This window comes from Neomonachus schauinslandi, chromosome 6 (genome assembly GCF_002201575.2).
Source record: "Neomonachus schauinslandi chromosome 6, ASM220157v2, whole genome shotgun sequence".
NCBI lineage: Eukaryota > Metazoa > Chordata > Mammalia > Carnivora > Phocidae > Neomonachus > Neomonachus schauinslandi.
In genome coordinates, this window is record NC_058408.1 from 98,034,701 (window position 1) to 98,050,504 (window position 15,804).

The 15,804-nt window shown below is 40.1% G+C and overlaps 1 protein-coding gene and 2 pseudogenes across 1 annotated transcript in view; 2 read left to right on the forward strand and 1 right to left on the reverse strand.

The window, feature by feature from the left end:
* The window catches only part of KIFBP (kinesin family binding protein), a 41,770-nt gene that overhangs the window by 13,014 nt on the left and 12,952 nt on the right, over window positions 1–15,804 (forward strand). Inside the window, exons 3-4 of the mRNA XM_044916481.1 lie at window positions 14,141–14,220; window positions 14,538–14,721. Of these exons, the coding sequence (XP_044772416.1) occupies window positions 14,141–14,220; window positions 14,538–14,721 (264 nt within the window). The remainder of the gene's footprint in view (window positions 1–14,140; window positions 14,221–14,537; window positions 14,722–15,804) is intronic.
* Window positions 363–792, reverse strand: LOC110589362 (annotated as a pseudogene).
* LOC110589110 lies at window positions 2,870–3,628 on the forward strand (annotated as a pseudogene).

Consider the following 15,804-nt stretch of genomic DNA (forward strand, 5'->3'; position numbering starts at 1 on the left):
CCCCCCCCCCCCCACAGAACTACATGAGAGTTTCATTAGACTCTAACTAAAGGGGCGTCTGCCTTTAGCTCGGGTCGTGATCCCAGGGTCCTGGGATCGAGCCCCTCATCGGGCTCCCTGCTCGGTGGGGCCCTGCTTCTCCCTCTCCCACTCCCCCTGCTTGTGTTCCCTCTCTCACTGTGTCTCTCTCTGTCAAATAAATAAATAAAATCTTAAAAAAAAAAAAAAGACTCTAATTAAAAACAGAGAGAGGTGTGATTACTATTTCCAGCCAGTTTCCCCATCACGATAGTCATATAACAAACCAAGGCAATGTCGGTCTTGAGCCAGACTCACAGAGTCCCCTGGCCCTGGCCATGGCCTCAGTACAGTGTCTCTGCATTCCTGCTCTGGGGCCGTTTGATCTTCTTGATATTTTTTCGGATTATGTCATGTAGAGTGACATATTGATTCCTTAGCTCTGATATGATGAGCCGAAGGTTGATATATTCTTTCTCATCAATCTCTGTCACAGTGCAGCGATAGTCATCCACGTGTGGATATTTAGTTATTTTAGAAACCAGTTTGGCTCTTGTAATATAATCTGGTCCAGATAAGATGCAGCTTCACTCACAACGGTTCTTAGTTCTGCAACTGTCTCCTCTGAATGGAGACCCTGAAGTTGTTCCCATCTTCTATCCTGGGAATCAGGAGCTGTACCCACATTTTGACCGTGTTGCATTTCTCAGTCAGCAGCCAGATCTCAGGTTTCCTTTTCTCGATAATGAATTTAGATATGAATTTAGTGCCATTATATTGCCTATAAGGTGGCTGTTACTGTATATTGTCTCTGTTCCTTTCTGGTCTATGTTACTTTTGGGCTCTCTCCTTGCTTCGAGGACCCCTTTCAATATTTCTTGTAGGGCTGGTTTGGTGATTGCAAATTCTTTTAGTTTCTGTTTGTCCTGGAAGCTTTTTATCTCTCCTATTTTCAGTAACAGCCTAGCTGGATAAAGTATTCTTGGCTGCATATTTTTCTCGTTTAGTACCCTGAATATATCATGCCAGTCCTTTCTGGCCTGTCAGGTCTCTGTGGATAGGTCTGCTACCTAATAGGGTTCTTTTTTTTTTTTTTTTAAGATTTTATTAATTTATTTGACAGAGAGAGACACAGTGAGAGAGGGAACACAAGCAGGGGGAGTGGGAGAGGGAGAAGCAGGCTTCTGGTGGACCAGGGAGCCCGATATGGGGCTCAATCCCAGGACCCCGGGATCATGACCCAAGCCGAAGGCAGATGCCTAACGACTGAGCCACCTGGGCGCCCCCCAAATAGGGTTCTTAAAAATAATCCTCAGATGGGGTCTAAGTGCAATCTTAGTCCAAATATAATTATATAGGAAATATTCTGATATTAACCTAAAATACTGATATTGGCATATTTTCATTTATAATCTAAAAATTCTATTTTGAGGGCGCCTGGGTGGCTTAGTTGGTTACACATCTGCCTTTGGCTCAGGTCATGATTCCAGGGTGCTGGGATTGAGTCCTGCATCGGGCTCCCTGCTCCCCAGGGAGTCTGCTTCTCCCTCTCCCTCTGCCCTCCCCCCTACTAGTGCATGTGTGCTCTTTCTCTCATAAATAAAATCTTTAAAAAAGAATAGCAAAATAAAAATTCTATTTTGAAATATAAGTAAAAATAAAAATTTTATTTTGATTTCCACTGAGAATAGCAGTGCTTGCAGGAAAGCAAACAGCTACTTAAGCAAAATATCTGAAATCTTTGAGGGCATGGTTCTCAAATTTCAGCATGCATCTGTCTGTGGAGGGCTCTGAAGGGCTTGTTAAAACAGAATGTTCACTCCCAGACTCTTCAGTAGGTCTTGGTTGAGGCCTGAGAATTTGCCTTTTTAACAAGGTGCCAGGTGATGTTGATGCTGCTGGTCCAGGTACTATACTTTGAGAACCACTGCCTCAGAGAAAAGGTTTTCGTGATTTTTTTTTTTTCCACTTGTGAAATCCCTTTGAAATGTAATTTGTAAAAACTGAGCCACTGTGGTTAAGCAGGTCAGAAGAACTCTCAGCCCAATCCACTAGGTGCCTTCTTCCCACCCCACTGTGGTGGTACAAAAGAGGTACCATAGAACTTTCTAGGGCTCTAGGGAGCCTAGATCGAAAATTTCTACTTTAGAGGGTCACAGCCCTGTAAAAGCAGCAAATCACTATGTTACGATCCATTCCTTAATAAATTTTGCCTGCTAAAAGTTGGCAGTTTGTAGATTACCCATGTGTGCAGGCAAGGGGGTATAGGAGGTATTTCTATATCATCAGCTTAATTTTTCTTTTTAAGATTTTATTTATTTGACACACACACAGTGGGAGAGAGCAAGCACAAGCAGGGGTAATGGCAGAGAGGGTAAAGTCTCCCCGCTGAGCAGGGAGCCCAACGTGGGGGGCTTGATCCCAGGACCCTGAGATCAAGACCTTAGCCAAAGGCAGACACTTAACCCACTGAGCTGCCCAGGTGTCCACATCAGCTTAATTTTTCTGTGAACCTAAAACTGCTCTAAAAAATAAAGCCCAGTTTTTTTTAAATGTCGGCAGTCTTCTAAAATTACAATGGATTTTAGTTAATTTTATTTTGAGGCTATGTGTAGCACTCCTTTAAATAACCAGATATTTTGATGTTTCTTACATTCAGAGTTAAGAAGCAATGCCTTATTGGGGCACCTGGCTGGCTCAGCAAGTAGACTATGTGACTCTTGATCTCGGGGTTGTGCATTTGAGCCCCATGTTGGGTGTAGAGATTACTTAAAAATAAAATCTTAGCACTCGTGTGTGAAGTAAGCAGAGCCAGAGTCAAGACCAGAGGCCAAACTTGGGAGTTGACAAGATGGCCGGGCTGCCCCACAGGATTATGAAGGAAACCCAGCGTTTGTTGGCAGAAGCAGTTCCTGGCATTAAAGCAGAACCAGATGAAAACAATGCCCGTTATTTTCATGTGGTCATTGCTGGCCCCCAGGATTTCCATTTGAGGGAGGGACTTTTATTTTTTGATTTAATTTTAATTTAATTTTATTTTTCTTGAGGGAGGGACTTTAAAAAAATTTTTTTAAATTAACATATAATGTATTATTTGTTTCAGGGGCACAGGTCTGTGATTCATCAGTCTTACACAATTCACAGCACTCACCATAGTACATACCCTCCCCAGTGTCCATCACAAAGCCAAAACATCCCCCCCCACCCCTCTCCCCTCCAGCAACCCTCAGTTTGTTTCCTGAGATTAAGAGTCTCTTATGGTTTGTCTCCCTCTCTGATTTCGTCTTGTTTCATTTTTGAGGGAGGGACTTTTAAACTTGAATTATTCCTTCCAGAAGAATACTTGATGGTAGCCCTTAAACTATGTTTCATGACCAAAATTTATCATCCTAATGTAGACACGTTGGGAAGAATATGTTTAGATATTTTGAAAGATAAGTGGTCCTCAGCACTGCAGATCCGTAAGTTCTGCTATCGATCCAGGCTTTGTTAAGTGCTCCCAATACAGATGATCCATGATGATGTAGCGGAGCGGTGGAAGACCGATGAAGCCCAAACCATAGAAACAGCTAGAGCATGCACTAGGCTATATGCCATGAATAATATTTAAAATCGATCTGATCATTAAGCGTGCATCACTTCTGTTCTGCCGAGACTTCTTCCTTTTTTGTTTGCACAGTCTTAGAGACATTATAGAATAAAAGCCTGGACATCTTCAGTCCTTTGGTGATTAAATGCACATTAGCAGATCTATGTCTTGTCCTGATTCAGTGTTGTAAAGCATGAGCAGAGGCTAGAAGTACCATCTGGATTGTTGTGAAACGTTTAAAAGGAGTGGCCCCTCTCTGCTTTTATTCATTTCCCCCATCATGGTTTAAGTATGAAGCACTGTGAATGAAGGTAATTGTCAGGATTAGCTATAGGGGTATGGGTGTTTTTATTATTTTTTTTGAGGGAGAGAAGTAGTTTTAATTTTATGGGTTCCTTTCCCACTTCTTTGGTGATCTAATTGCCTTGGTTAAAAGCAGCTAACCAGTTCTTTAGAATATGCTCTCTAGCCAAGTCTAACTTTATTTAGATGCTGTAGATGGACAAGCTTGATTGAACCAAAATGGGAACATTAAACAAACATCACAGCCCTCACTAATAAACATTATGATTCAAGTGTAGAATCCTTCCTTTAAAAAAAAGCTTATGACCATTTTATATGGCTTGTCTGGAAATTTCTGTAATCTTTCGTTTTAGTAAAATATTTTTTGTTATTCTACTTTGCCTTTGTACAGTTTATTTTAATGAATTTATTTCATTTTTCCAATGTGACAGTCGTATTTAAAAATTAAAACTGGGGGTGCCTGGGTAGCTCAGTTGGTTAAGCATCTGCCTTTGGCTCAGGTCATGATCCCAGGGTCCTAGGATCGAGTGGCGTTGGGCTCCTTGCTCAGTGGGGAGTCTGCCTCTCCCTCTGCCCCTCCCCCCACCTCATGTGTGCAGGCTCGCGCGCATGCGCTCTCTCTCTCTCTCAAATAAATAATTAAAATCTTTGAAAAAAATTAAAACTGATGAAACATTCTGTTTTGGTCTTCACCATCTGACAAGTTGATTGGCAGGAAATGGATTTTGCCAGTTTCTTTTCACTGATGCAAGTTTGTGTTAAGACTTCACTGAATGGAATATTTATTTTATTTTATTTTATTTATTTATTTATTTATTTTTAGATTTTTTTTTTAAAATTTATTCCTTTGACAGAGATAGACACAACGAGAGAGGGAACACAAGCAGGGGGAGTGGGAGAGGGAGAAGCAGGCCTCCCGCAGAGCGAGGAGCCCAGTGCGGAGCTCAATCCCAGGACCTCGGGATCATGACCTGAGCGGAAGGCAGACGCCCAACGACTGAGCCACCCAGGGGCCCCGGAATGGAGTATTTATAAGCTGGCCCTGAGCATGCATAAAGCATTGGTATCTGATATTTTTTTTTACCTCCTAGAAATGTGAAATAAATGTATGTTGCCTGGAAAAAAAAGTCTTAAAAAAGAAAAAGAAGGGCGCCTGGGTGGCTCAGTTGGTTAAGCGACTGCCTTCGGCTCAGGTCATGATCCTGGAGTCCCGGGATCGAGTCCCGCATCGGGCTCCCTGCTCGGCAGGGAGTCTGCTTCTCCCTCTGACCCTCCTCCCTCTCATGCTCTCTCTATCTCATTCTCTCTGTCTCAAATAAATAAATAAAATCTTTAAAAAAAAAAAAACAAAAGAAAAGAAAAAGAAAATCAGTGTCTTACCAAGTTCACCAGTGTTTTATATGTTGCTAAAATCACTGTAAATTTTTAGTCCTCATCTTATTTGACTTCTCAGTAGCATTTGACATAGTTGATCAATCTAGCATTTGGCACAGTTGTTAGTCTCTCTTCCTTGAAACACTTTTTTTACTTAGCTTCCATCTCTTTTTCTTTCTTCTCTGTGATGCTTCCTCCGTATTTCCCAGCCTCTGAACGCTGGAGTACCCAGAGTGGAGTCTTTGGACATCTCCTCTTTCCATCTGCCTTCATTCCCTTGTTCTAAATACCATCTCTCTGCTGATGGCTCCCAATTATATCTCCAGTCTGTACCTCTCCAATTCCAGACTTGTCTGTCCCACTGCTGATGTGACATTTGCACTTTTTAAGGAGTAGGTGTCTCTAAAGCTACCATCTTAACACTGGTAACCTTCCCCTCTCCACCTCCCTTGCTGTAAACACCAACTTTTTTCTTCCAGTTGCTGAGGCCTAAAACCTTGGACACTCCTCTTCTCCTCACACTGTATCTAACCTACAGTTAGCTTCACCTTTAAATTATATCTAAACCATAGATAGATCACGGCTATCCCCTGGTGAAAGCCACCACCCTCTCTTGCTGAGATTATTGCTGTAGTCTCCTAACTGGTCTTTATGCTCTCATGCCCCATTCAGTCTGTTCGCAGCTCCCATCACATCACTGCTTCCCTCAAGCTCTGCTAATGGCTTTCCCATCTTGCTTAGTGTAGACCCCAAAGACCTTATAAAGACTACAAGTTCATTATCTGTTTGGCTGCCATTATTTCTGTAATTTTTAAAAAAGATTTATTTATTTGAGGTGGGGAGGGGCAGAGGGAGAGGCAGTGAGAATCTTTAAGCAGACTCAGTGCTGAGTGCAGAGCCCGACCCGGGGCTCGATCTCCTGACCCTGAGATCTCAACCTGAGCCGAAACCAGGAGTCAGTTGCTCAACCGACTGCACCACCCAGGCGCCCCTTCTCTAATTTTATCTTCTACTATTTTCTCCTGTCTCACTGTGATGTAGCTACATTGGCCTTCTTGCTATTCCTGAAACACACCAGACAAGCTCCTGACTCAGGGTCTTTGCCCTTAACTGTTCCTCTGCTGAGACTGCTCTTCCACTAGCTATTGACCTGGCTCACTCCTTCATTCCCTTCAGCTTGTGACTCCGATGTCTCCCATCCAGTGAGCACTCACTGGCCACTCTGCCTGATACTACAAACCACCCCTCTGACACTTCCTGTCCTCCTTTCCTGCTTTATTTTCTGCTTCACACTTACCATTATCTAACACGATGTTCATTTTAGTGATTTATCTTATTTATCACCCATCTTCAGTACTAAAATGTAAGCTCCCTGATGACAAGGATATTTTTTTAACTGTATTCACTGCTGTTTCCACAGCATCTAGAACAGTACCTGTTTCTTGAAATAATGAGTGATATTCCACTTTGTCCATCCAGATCAATCAAAAAAAAAAAAGAATGTTACTACTGTGTGAATGCTTGAGTGAATTTTAATAGAGCGTTTCAGTTTAAATATATATCTACAGTAGCTGGAGAATTTAATTGCTTATATGATTTGGTACTTGCCTAGTATCAATAGTTATTCTGAATAAAAATATTTTTAGTATTTCATAAATTATTGCCCTAATAGTGGCAGGTGTTAGAATGTCATTTAAAAAAAATCTGACATTAGATTTAGGAAATAGAGTTCTAGGTAAAGGAGAGATCTAAACACAGCAGGGGAAATCACTGGATTTGAAGATAGGAGACCGGGGATTCTAGTTTGGTTTGTGGTTATAACTGACTGACCTGGGGGAATTCCGATTTTTGTGCCACCGGTTCCTCATCTGTAAGATGGGGATAACCTTCCTATCAACAATACAGAAATGTTGTGGGGATCAGATAATAGAGTAGTTAATGCAAAGTCACCAGAAACATGCTCTACGTATCAAATAGTTGCAGAATGGTTAAGTAAACTATGGTACACTAATAAAAGGGGATATGATATAACCATTGAAATGATAAACATCTGGATCATGAATACATGGAAAATGTATACAATATGTGCATACACCTTGATTATACTCTACTCACGTTTTTTCATCTTCTCTGTAAAGATGGACTAGATGTTATAAGTGATAAAAATGAACATTTTAGTTTTAGAAGTTGTACGTGCGCCTGGGTGGCTCAGTCAGTTGGGCGGCTGCCTTCAGCTCAAGTCATGATCTCCGGGTCCTGGGATTGATCCCCCCTCGGGCTCCTTGCTCAGCGGGGAGTCTCCTTCTCCCTCTGCCTACTTTGCCTGCTGCTCCCCCTGCTTGTGCTCTCTTTCTCTCTCTCTCTGACAAATAAATAAAATCTTAAAAAAATAAAAGTTATAACTAATAAACACTAATGTTTATTGAGTGCTTAAGCAGGCTGTATTTTATTCTCACAACTCTATGAAGGAGGTACTGTTTTGTTGTTGTTCTTGTTGTTTTATGAAGGAAGTACTGTTACTCCCTTTTATAGGTAGGGAGCTTGTCATTCAGTGAGGTTAACATACACTGTGTGACAGAGTCAGGATTTAAATTTGGTTTGTCAGACCCCAAACTCTTGTTCTTTCTACTGTACCATGCTGCCTTTCAAGGTAATATTGTTGAATAATTATTGTATTAAGATAAAGGGATTCTTTTTCTCCATAAAATTGTTCAGATATAGAATAAGTAATAAAGAAAATATATTTTATTTATTTATTTTTTAAAGATTTTATTTATTTGACACAGAGAGAGAGCACAAGCAGGGGGAGCGGCAGGCAGAGGGAGAAGCAGACTCCCCGCTGAGCAGGGAGCCCGATGCAGGACTCGATCCCAGGACCCTGGGATCATGACCTGAGCCGAAGGCAGACGCTTAACCGACTGAGCCACCCAGGCGCCCAGGAAAATATATTTTATTGTTATGAAGAGTTATTCATTCGTAGGTTTTGTGTGAGGTTAAGAGACCAAATATTGGGGCACCTGGCTAACTCAGTTGCTGGAGCATGTGACTCTTGATCTTGGGGTCATGAGTTTGAGCCCCACTGTGGGTGTAGAGATTACTTAAAAAGTTAAAAAAAAAAAGAGACAGAGGGATATTTAACTTATTTATTTGAATTTTTCCCAGCATTTTATTTTTTAAGTAATCTATACACCTAGTGTGGGGCTCGAACTCACAACTCCAAAATCAAGAGTCACATGCTCTACCTACTGAGCCAGCCAGGTGCCCCCTACCTTTATTGATATAATTGACATATAACATTGTATAAATTTAGGGTGTACAGTGTGATAATCTGATATATGAATATACTGCAAATGATTACCACACTAGGATTAGTTAATATCTCCATCACCTGGGCACCTGGGTGGCTCAATTGGTTAAGCGACTGCCTTTGGTTCAGGTCATAATCCTGGAGTCCTGGGATCGAGTCCCGCATTGGGCTCCCTGCTCAGCAGGGAGTCTGCTTCTCCCTCTGACCCTCCCCCCTCTCATGCTCTCTCTGTCCCATTCTCTCTCTCAAATAAATAAATAAAATCTTAAAAAACAATCTCCATCACCTTACATAATTACCTTTTTTGGGGGCGAGTGGGGGGTGATGAGAACATTTAAGATTTACTTTCTTAGCAACTTTCAAGTATATAATACAGTATTGTTAACTATAGTCACTATGTTGTTTATTAGATCTTTAGAACTTACTCATCTTATAACTGGAAGTTTGTGCCCTTTGCCCAGCTTCTCCCCATTTCCCCCTCTCCCAGCCCCTGGCACCCAGCATTCTATTCTATTTCTAGGAGTTAACCTTTTTTTTTTTTTTTTAGATGCCACATATAAGTTGTACCGTTCAGTATTTGGAGAATGGCCATTTAAAAGCATTTCACAAAACACTAGCAATGTACTCTTATTTCAGTAGTATATGAAAGTTCTCATCTCCTTCGGAACTTTTCCTTATGTAGCTTTAAAAAAAAAATCTGTGCCGTTATTGTAGGCAAAATAATCTTAACTTGAATTTCTTCGAAGATTTTTAAGTGTTTATATTCCATTTTTATTTTTTCTTTTGAAAGTGTTTACTTCATGCCTTTTTACATGTATTTACTCGAGTTTGTGTTTTCTGGCTGATTTGTTTGCTCATTTATGTTAAATCTTTATTTTAAACTGAGATATAGTTGACATATAACATTATATTGGTATAGGATGTACCACACAATGATTCAATATCTGTATATATTGTGAAATGATCACAAGTCTAGTTAACGTCTGTTACCACATACATTTACAGTTCTTTTTCTTGTGATGAGAACTTTTAAGATCTGTTCTTTTAGCAAAATTCAAATATACAATACAGTATTACTAACTGTAGGCATCATGCTGTACAGTGCATCCCCAAGATTTATTTGTTTTATAACTGGAAGTTTTTGTCTCTTGACCACCTTCACCCTTTTCTTTACTACCTCCACCTCTGGAAACAACCAGTCTGCTCTCTGCATCTAGGCATTCTTTTTTCTTGTGTGTTTTTGCTTTTCTTTTTTTTCTTTTTAAGATTCCATATATAAGTGAGATCGTATGGTATTTGTCTTTCTCTGACTTATTTCATTTACCATGATGTCCTTAAAGTCCATCCATATTACAAATGGCAGGATTTCCTTCTTTTTTTTATGACTAAATAATTTCCTGTGTGTGTGTGTGTGTGTGTGTGTGTATACACACCACACTTTTTTCTCCATTTATTCACTGATGGACACTTAGGTTGTTTCCAGGTCTTGGCTGTTGTAAATAATGCTACAGTGAACATGGGGGTGCTTTTATCTTTTCGTGTTTTCATTTCCTTTGGATAAATACCCAGAAGTGGAATTGCTGGATTGTATGGTAGTTCTATTTTTATGGGCCCAGCACGCTTCCGCTGCGCTACTCTGCTGGTAGTTCTATTTTTAATTTTTTGAGAAACCTCCATACTGTTTTCCAGAGAGGCTGCCTAATTTACATCTCTACCAACAGTGCACAGGGGTTCCCTTTTCTCTAACTTTGCCAACACTTGTTATTTCTTGTCTTTTTTGATAATAGCCATTCTGACAGGTGTGAAGTAATACCTCATTGTAGTTTTGATTTGCATTTCCCTGATGATTAGTGATGTTGAACATCTTTTCATGTATTTGTTAGCCATCTGTATGTCTTTTTTTGAATAACGTCTATTTAGATCCTCTGCCTGTTTTTAAATCAGATTGGTTAGGTCTTTTTGCTATTGAGTCGCATGAGTTTTTTATATATTTTGAATATTAACCCCTTCTCAAATACGTGATTGCAGAAATTTTCTATTTGGTAGGTTGCCTTTTCATTTTGTTTTTGGGTTCCTTCACTCTGTAGAAGCTTTTTAGTTTGTTATATTCCCACTGTTGATATTTTACTTATTTAACAAACATTTAAGCACTTATTTATAGTACCTGCAGGCACTATTATAGATGATTTACCAGTTTTAACTCATTTAATCCTCATGACAACTTATAAGGTAGATACTTTTATTATTCCTATTATATAGATGAGGAAAAAGCAGCACACTAGATTGTGACTTGCCCAAGGCCACACACTAAGAAGTGGTGAAGCTGGGATTCTGACCCACATAGCCTGATTCCAGAACCCATACGTTTAACCACTACATTGTATTGTCTCAGTAATTGGACTTAGTCTAAAATACAAGTTTGAGCTGCTTCTTTAAGAACTGTGTAGTGTAGGGGCACCTGGGTGGCTCAGATGGTTAAGCGTCTGCCTTTGGCTCAGGTCATGATCTCTGGGTCCTAGGCTTGAGCCCCACATCGGGCTCCCGGCTCAGTGGGGAGTCTGCTTCTCCCTCTCCCTCTGCCTCTCTGCCTCTCCCCTTGCTTGTGCCCTCTGTCTCAAATGAATAAATAAAAAAATATAGGAAAAAAAAAAGAATGAAATGCCTGGGTGGCTCAGTCGGTTAACCATCTGCCTTAGGCTCAGGTCATGAACCCAGAGTCCTGGGATCAGATCCCGCAGCAGGCTCCTTGCTCAGCAGGAGTCTGCTTCTCCCTCTGCCTGCCACTCCCCCTGCTTGTGCTCTCTCTCTCTCTGACAAATAAATAAGTAAAATAAAAAAAATTTAAAAAAAGAACTGTGTAGTATGTAGAGGACTTCCATATCTATACCAAAAGGATAACAAGTAAAAGGAATGTGCTGTGAGCAGAAGGCATAGACGGAACATTCCTATTTGCTTTGTCAGTTTAATTCACTAGACATGTATTGTTTTTACTATGTGCCAGATACTGTGCAAAATGCTAGGGAATCAAATAGGAATAAAATGTCCCTACCCATAACAAGCTACCCCTGGAGGATAAAGATTGGAGCAAATCAGCATGTTAATTATATCCCCAAGGATTTTCTTTTTAAGATTTTATTTATTTATTTGAGTTAGAGAGGAAAAGAAAACACAAGCAGGGGGTGGGGTGGGGCAGAGGGAGAGGGAGAAGCACACTTCCTTCTGAGCAGGGAGCCCAACACAGGGCTCGATCCCAGGACCCTGAGATCATGACCTGAGCCAAAGGCAGATGGCAGATGCTTAACTTACTGAGCCACCCAGGCACCCTCCTGCCCACCCCCACAACCAAGAAATTTTAGAATGTACATTTTAAAAGTCATGGTGCTTCTACCTTGGTGTTTTAACTTTCCTCCTAACGTACTAAGAAGAGGAGCAGAGCACCACAAAGCCAAATGGAGATGTTACTTTCTGTTCTGAACAAAAGATTCACAACAGCCGTGTTAGGTTTTGAAAAGGAAAGAAAGCTTTATTATTACTGTAGAAACCTAATAGAAACAGAAGAGGAAAGGAATCTATACATAGATGAAGGTAATAGTAGGCAATAAATGAGAATAAGGCAAAATTACATCACATTGAGTACTTACAACATCCAGTCTCATTAGCTGGGGAAGCCCCGTGGAAACAGCCAGGTTGGAGTCCCAATGGAGAGGCCTGGGTGGAGCATCCTCCCCCTAGGTGAGACCCCATAAGCGCCATATTTATAGGGCAAATGATGGGGCTTGAGTTAAACATGGTTTCCTTACATGCCGTGTGGAGCGAGCTGCATTTCTGTTATCATGTTTTTATATTTTCAAGGAGCCTAGGGTATGTTTGTCTGCCTCTTCTCTCGGATCCCATTCCAGGGGTCCAGCCCAGCCTGGAGCAGGAGGGGATGTGAGACAAGATTTGTAGCTCTTGGCATCCAGAACAGAAGGGCCAGTTCTGGGCTGGAGGCCAGATAATATATTTCAAACAACCAAGCTCCCAAGGTTATTCACATAGCATGAATCTCAAAAACATTAGCCTGCCTGTGTATGTGCGACAGATCACAGAAACATCTATCTGTATAGAACACCCTCCTTTCATGATTTTAGGCTCACACTCTTATACATGAAATTGTTCATTTAAAATGTGAAGATCCGGGATGCCTGGGTGTCTCAGTCGGTTAAGCGTCTACCTTTGGCTTGGGTCATGATCTTGGGGTCCTGGGATCGAGTCCCACATCAGACTCCTTGCTCAGCGAAGAGCCTGCTTCTCCCCTGCCTGCCTCTCACCTTGCGCTCTCTCTCTTGCTCTCTGACAAACAAAAAAAATTTAAAAAAAAAAAAAAAAAAAGGTGAAGATCCAGGCCAGCTGGGTGCCTCAGTCGGTTTAGCATCTGACTCTTGATTTCGGCTCAGATCATGATCTCAGGGTTGTGAGATTGAGCCCACGTTGGGCTCTGTGCTTGACATGAAGTCTGCTTAAAATTCTCATTCTTTCTCTCCCTCTGTCCTTCCCCTGCCCTCAAAAAGTGTGTAGATACCAAACACTTATGATATTTCATTATCATTAATATAGAAACATAAAACATATCAAACTTTTTGTACTGAGTTATACCTGTGTTTTAGTTCAGAGAAGAGAGTGGTTTGATTTAGGGTTATATATGACATGTGGTAGCCCTAACAATGAAATATGTATAGAAAATAATGCATAGATTAATTCCCTTCATCAAAAAAAGAGTAAGCATATATATTTTTTTTAAGAGTAAGCATATAAACAGCCCTCAAAATTATTGAGATCTTGGGAGAATTACTTATCTATTGTGTTTGCTTTCGGCCTTGCTTCCTGTCTTAGTCATTTTTACTTTCTGTAAATTCTAGGAACCCAAGTTGTGATACTTTTAGCATTTACATCCAGAATGTAAGATCACATTTTTAAAAATGGAAGGCATTTTTGCTATTTGAAGTTTAACGAATTCACTTCAAAGCAAGGCTGGTCTTGTGGATAGGTCTGTCCTCACAGAAGTAGATGAGGCAGTAGTGGTGCTCTTTCAGAGGGCTTAAGATGGTATTATAAGTGACTTACATGTATTAACTCATTGAATCCTCATAGCAATCTTATGAGGGAATTTTATCAATGAGAAAACAGAAGCACAAGAGATTGGGTGACTTGGCCAAGGTAACACACAACAGAATCACTGATTTTATTGCCTCTGTATTAAAAGGGGGCAATCTATATACTTTTCTCATTCCCTTGAGAAAAAAGGCAAATTGGTAGATCTTTTTTTAGTATATTTGAGGTTCACCTCCCACAGCAGTTAAAATTTTATCAACTGTGAGCTTCTAGGCAATCATCTTTTATTTGTTTGACTCTTTAAAATTTTATGGTTAAGAAAATTACTTCTTGGGTAACATGAAAAGGAACTGGTAAAAAATGAAATATACTGGGCTTTAAAAATTTGATTTCTCCAGAGGAGGGCGCTTGGTGTTTACAGTTTAAAATTTTAGAGTTTTGTTTTTCTTTAATTGTAGATTGGGAGTCCTCCTCTTGATCCTACTGAGCATTTTCTTCCTGAAGAAGAGAAACTTACTGAACAAGAGAGATCAAAAAGGTGAGTAGGTACAGAAATCTGCTCTCACAGGTAATTCCACATAGTATAGATAAGATGATTGTTCCAAAAAGCACAGTATTTTCTCTTTTGAGACACTCCTAAAGTTACAGAATGTGGATTCTGACATGGATTTTAAAACGTCCATTTGCCACTTACTAGATATGTGACCCTGTTCAACTCTGAGGCTCCGTTTTCCTTATCTGTCGGATAGATGCAATAGCCATACCCAAATCAAAGGGTTGGTGAGACGACCAAGCTATAGGAAAGTTCCTTATAAATTGTAAACCATTATACAAATATTTGCTTTTTCTTCATAGATTTGAGAAGGTTTATACTCATAACCTCTATTACCTGGCTCAAGTCTACCAGCATATGGAAATGTTTGAGAAGGCTGCTCATTATTGTCACAGTACCCTAAAACGGCAGCTTGAACACAATGCCTACCATCCTATAGAGTGGGCTATTAATGCTGCTACCTTGTCGCAATTTTACATCAATAAGGTAAGCTTCTCAAATAGTTGTCTAACAAAGTTACTGCTAGTGTGTGTAAAAATAGAACCAGGAGTACCTTGAAAATGTCATCTTTTAAAAACAGGTAGCTTGTATTTTACGCTGTAAACTGGACAGAAAAATGCAGCCCAGTTTGCCAGTATATTAGACTTTTGTAGCTTTTTGTTGCATTAATCCTTTTGAATCGTAAGATGCTGAATTTTGTCTTTGTCTTACATGCTGCTAGCCCTAAAATTACATGTTAGTTACCTAAGACCATCTTTTTTGATACAGAACAGTATCAATTCATTCTAGTGAGATGTTACCTTAAATTGCAGAGTTTATCTTATAGATACAGCTTTATCTTTATACCGTGGTAATCTGGTAACTATGAGGATTTGTCCGAGGAAGTTGACTGTTAAATGTGGGCTTTGATAAAAGCATGTGATCCATTTCAGTTATTCTTTAGAATTAACTCCTCCATAGTAATTTTTCTCTGTTGGAAATGTCTCTGCTCAGTTCCAGAGTTGTCGCTCTTTATGATACACTTCTTCTGGAGGATTACACAGAACAAACTTGAGCTTCTCAGTTGTTTATCACAATTATTCAGAATCATGTTGGTATATTTTCAATTGGACTATTTATTCCTTTCTTCCCTAAGAGTTTTAATGCTGAAACGCTTTTCAGCCACCTTTCCCAGCCAGATTTTCGATTAATCCTCAGTAAGATATTCAACAATAGAAATTACTTTTACTTGTATTCCTGATTCACTCTGAAATATCGGTAATTCTTTGCTTATCAGAGTTCCTTCTTTAAATCTCTCTGGTTACCTGCTGCCATATCCTTACTGGGCCTTTGTCCTTTCTAAGCTTTTTGTTAGTGCTGGTTCTGTAAATGCGCCCTATGTTTAAAGTATTGTCCCACCGAATTTCATTCAGAAAAGCTATTAGCAGGCGAGAAAGGGCTGTGGTGACTGCAGCATCGCTTCTAGGACTTTGGTCTAAGATCAAGCGTGTAAGTAACGCTGTCGCGTCTGTTGGAGCATTCAGTTAAACCTAACTGTCATGAATCCATTTCATCGTGCTCATCATCAGA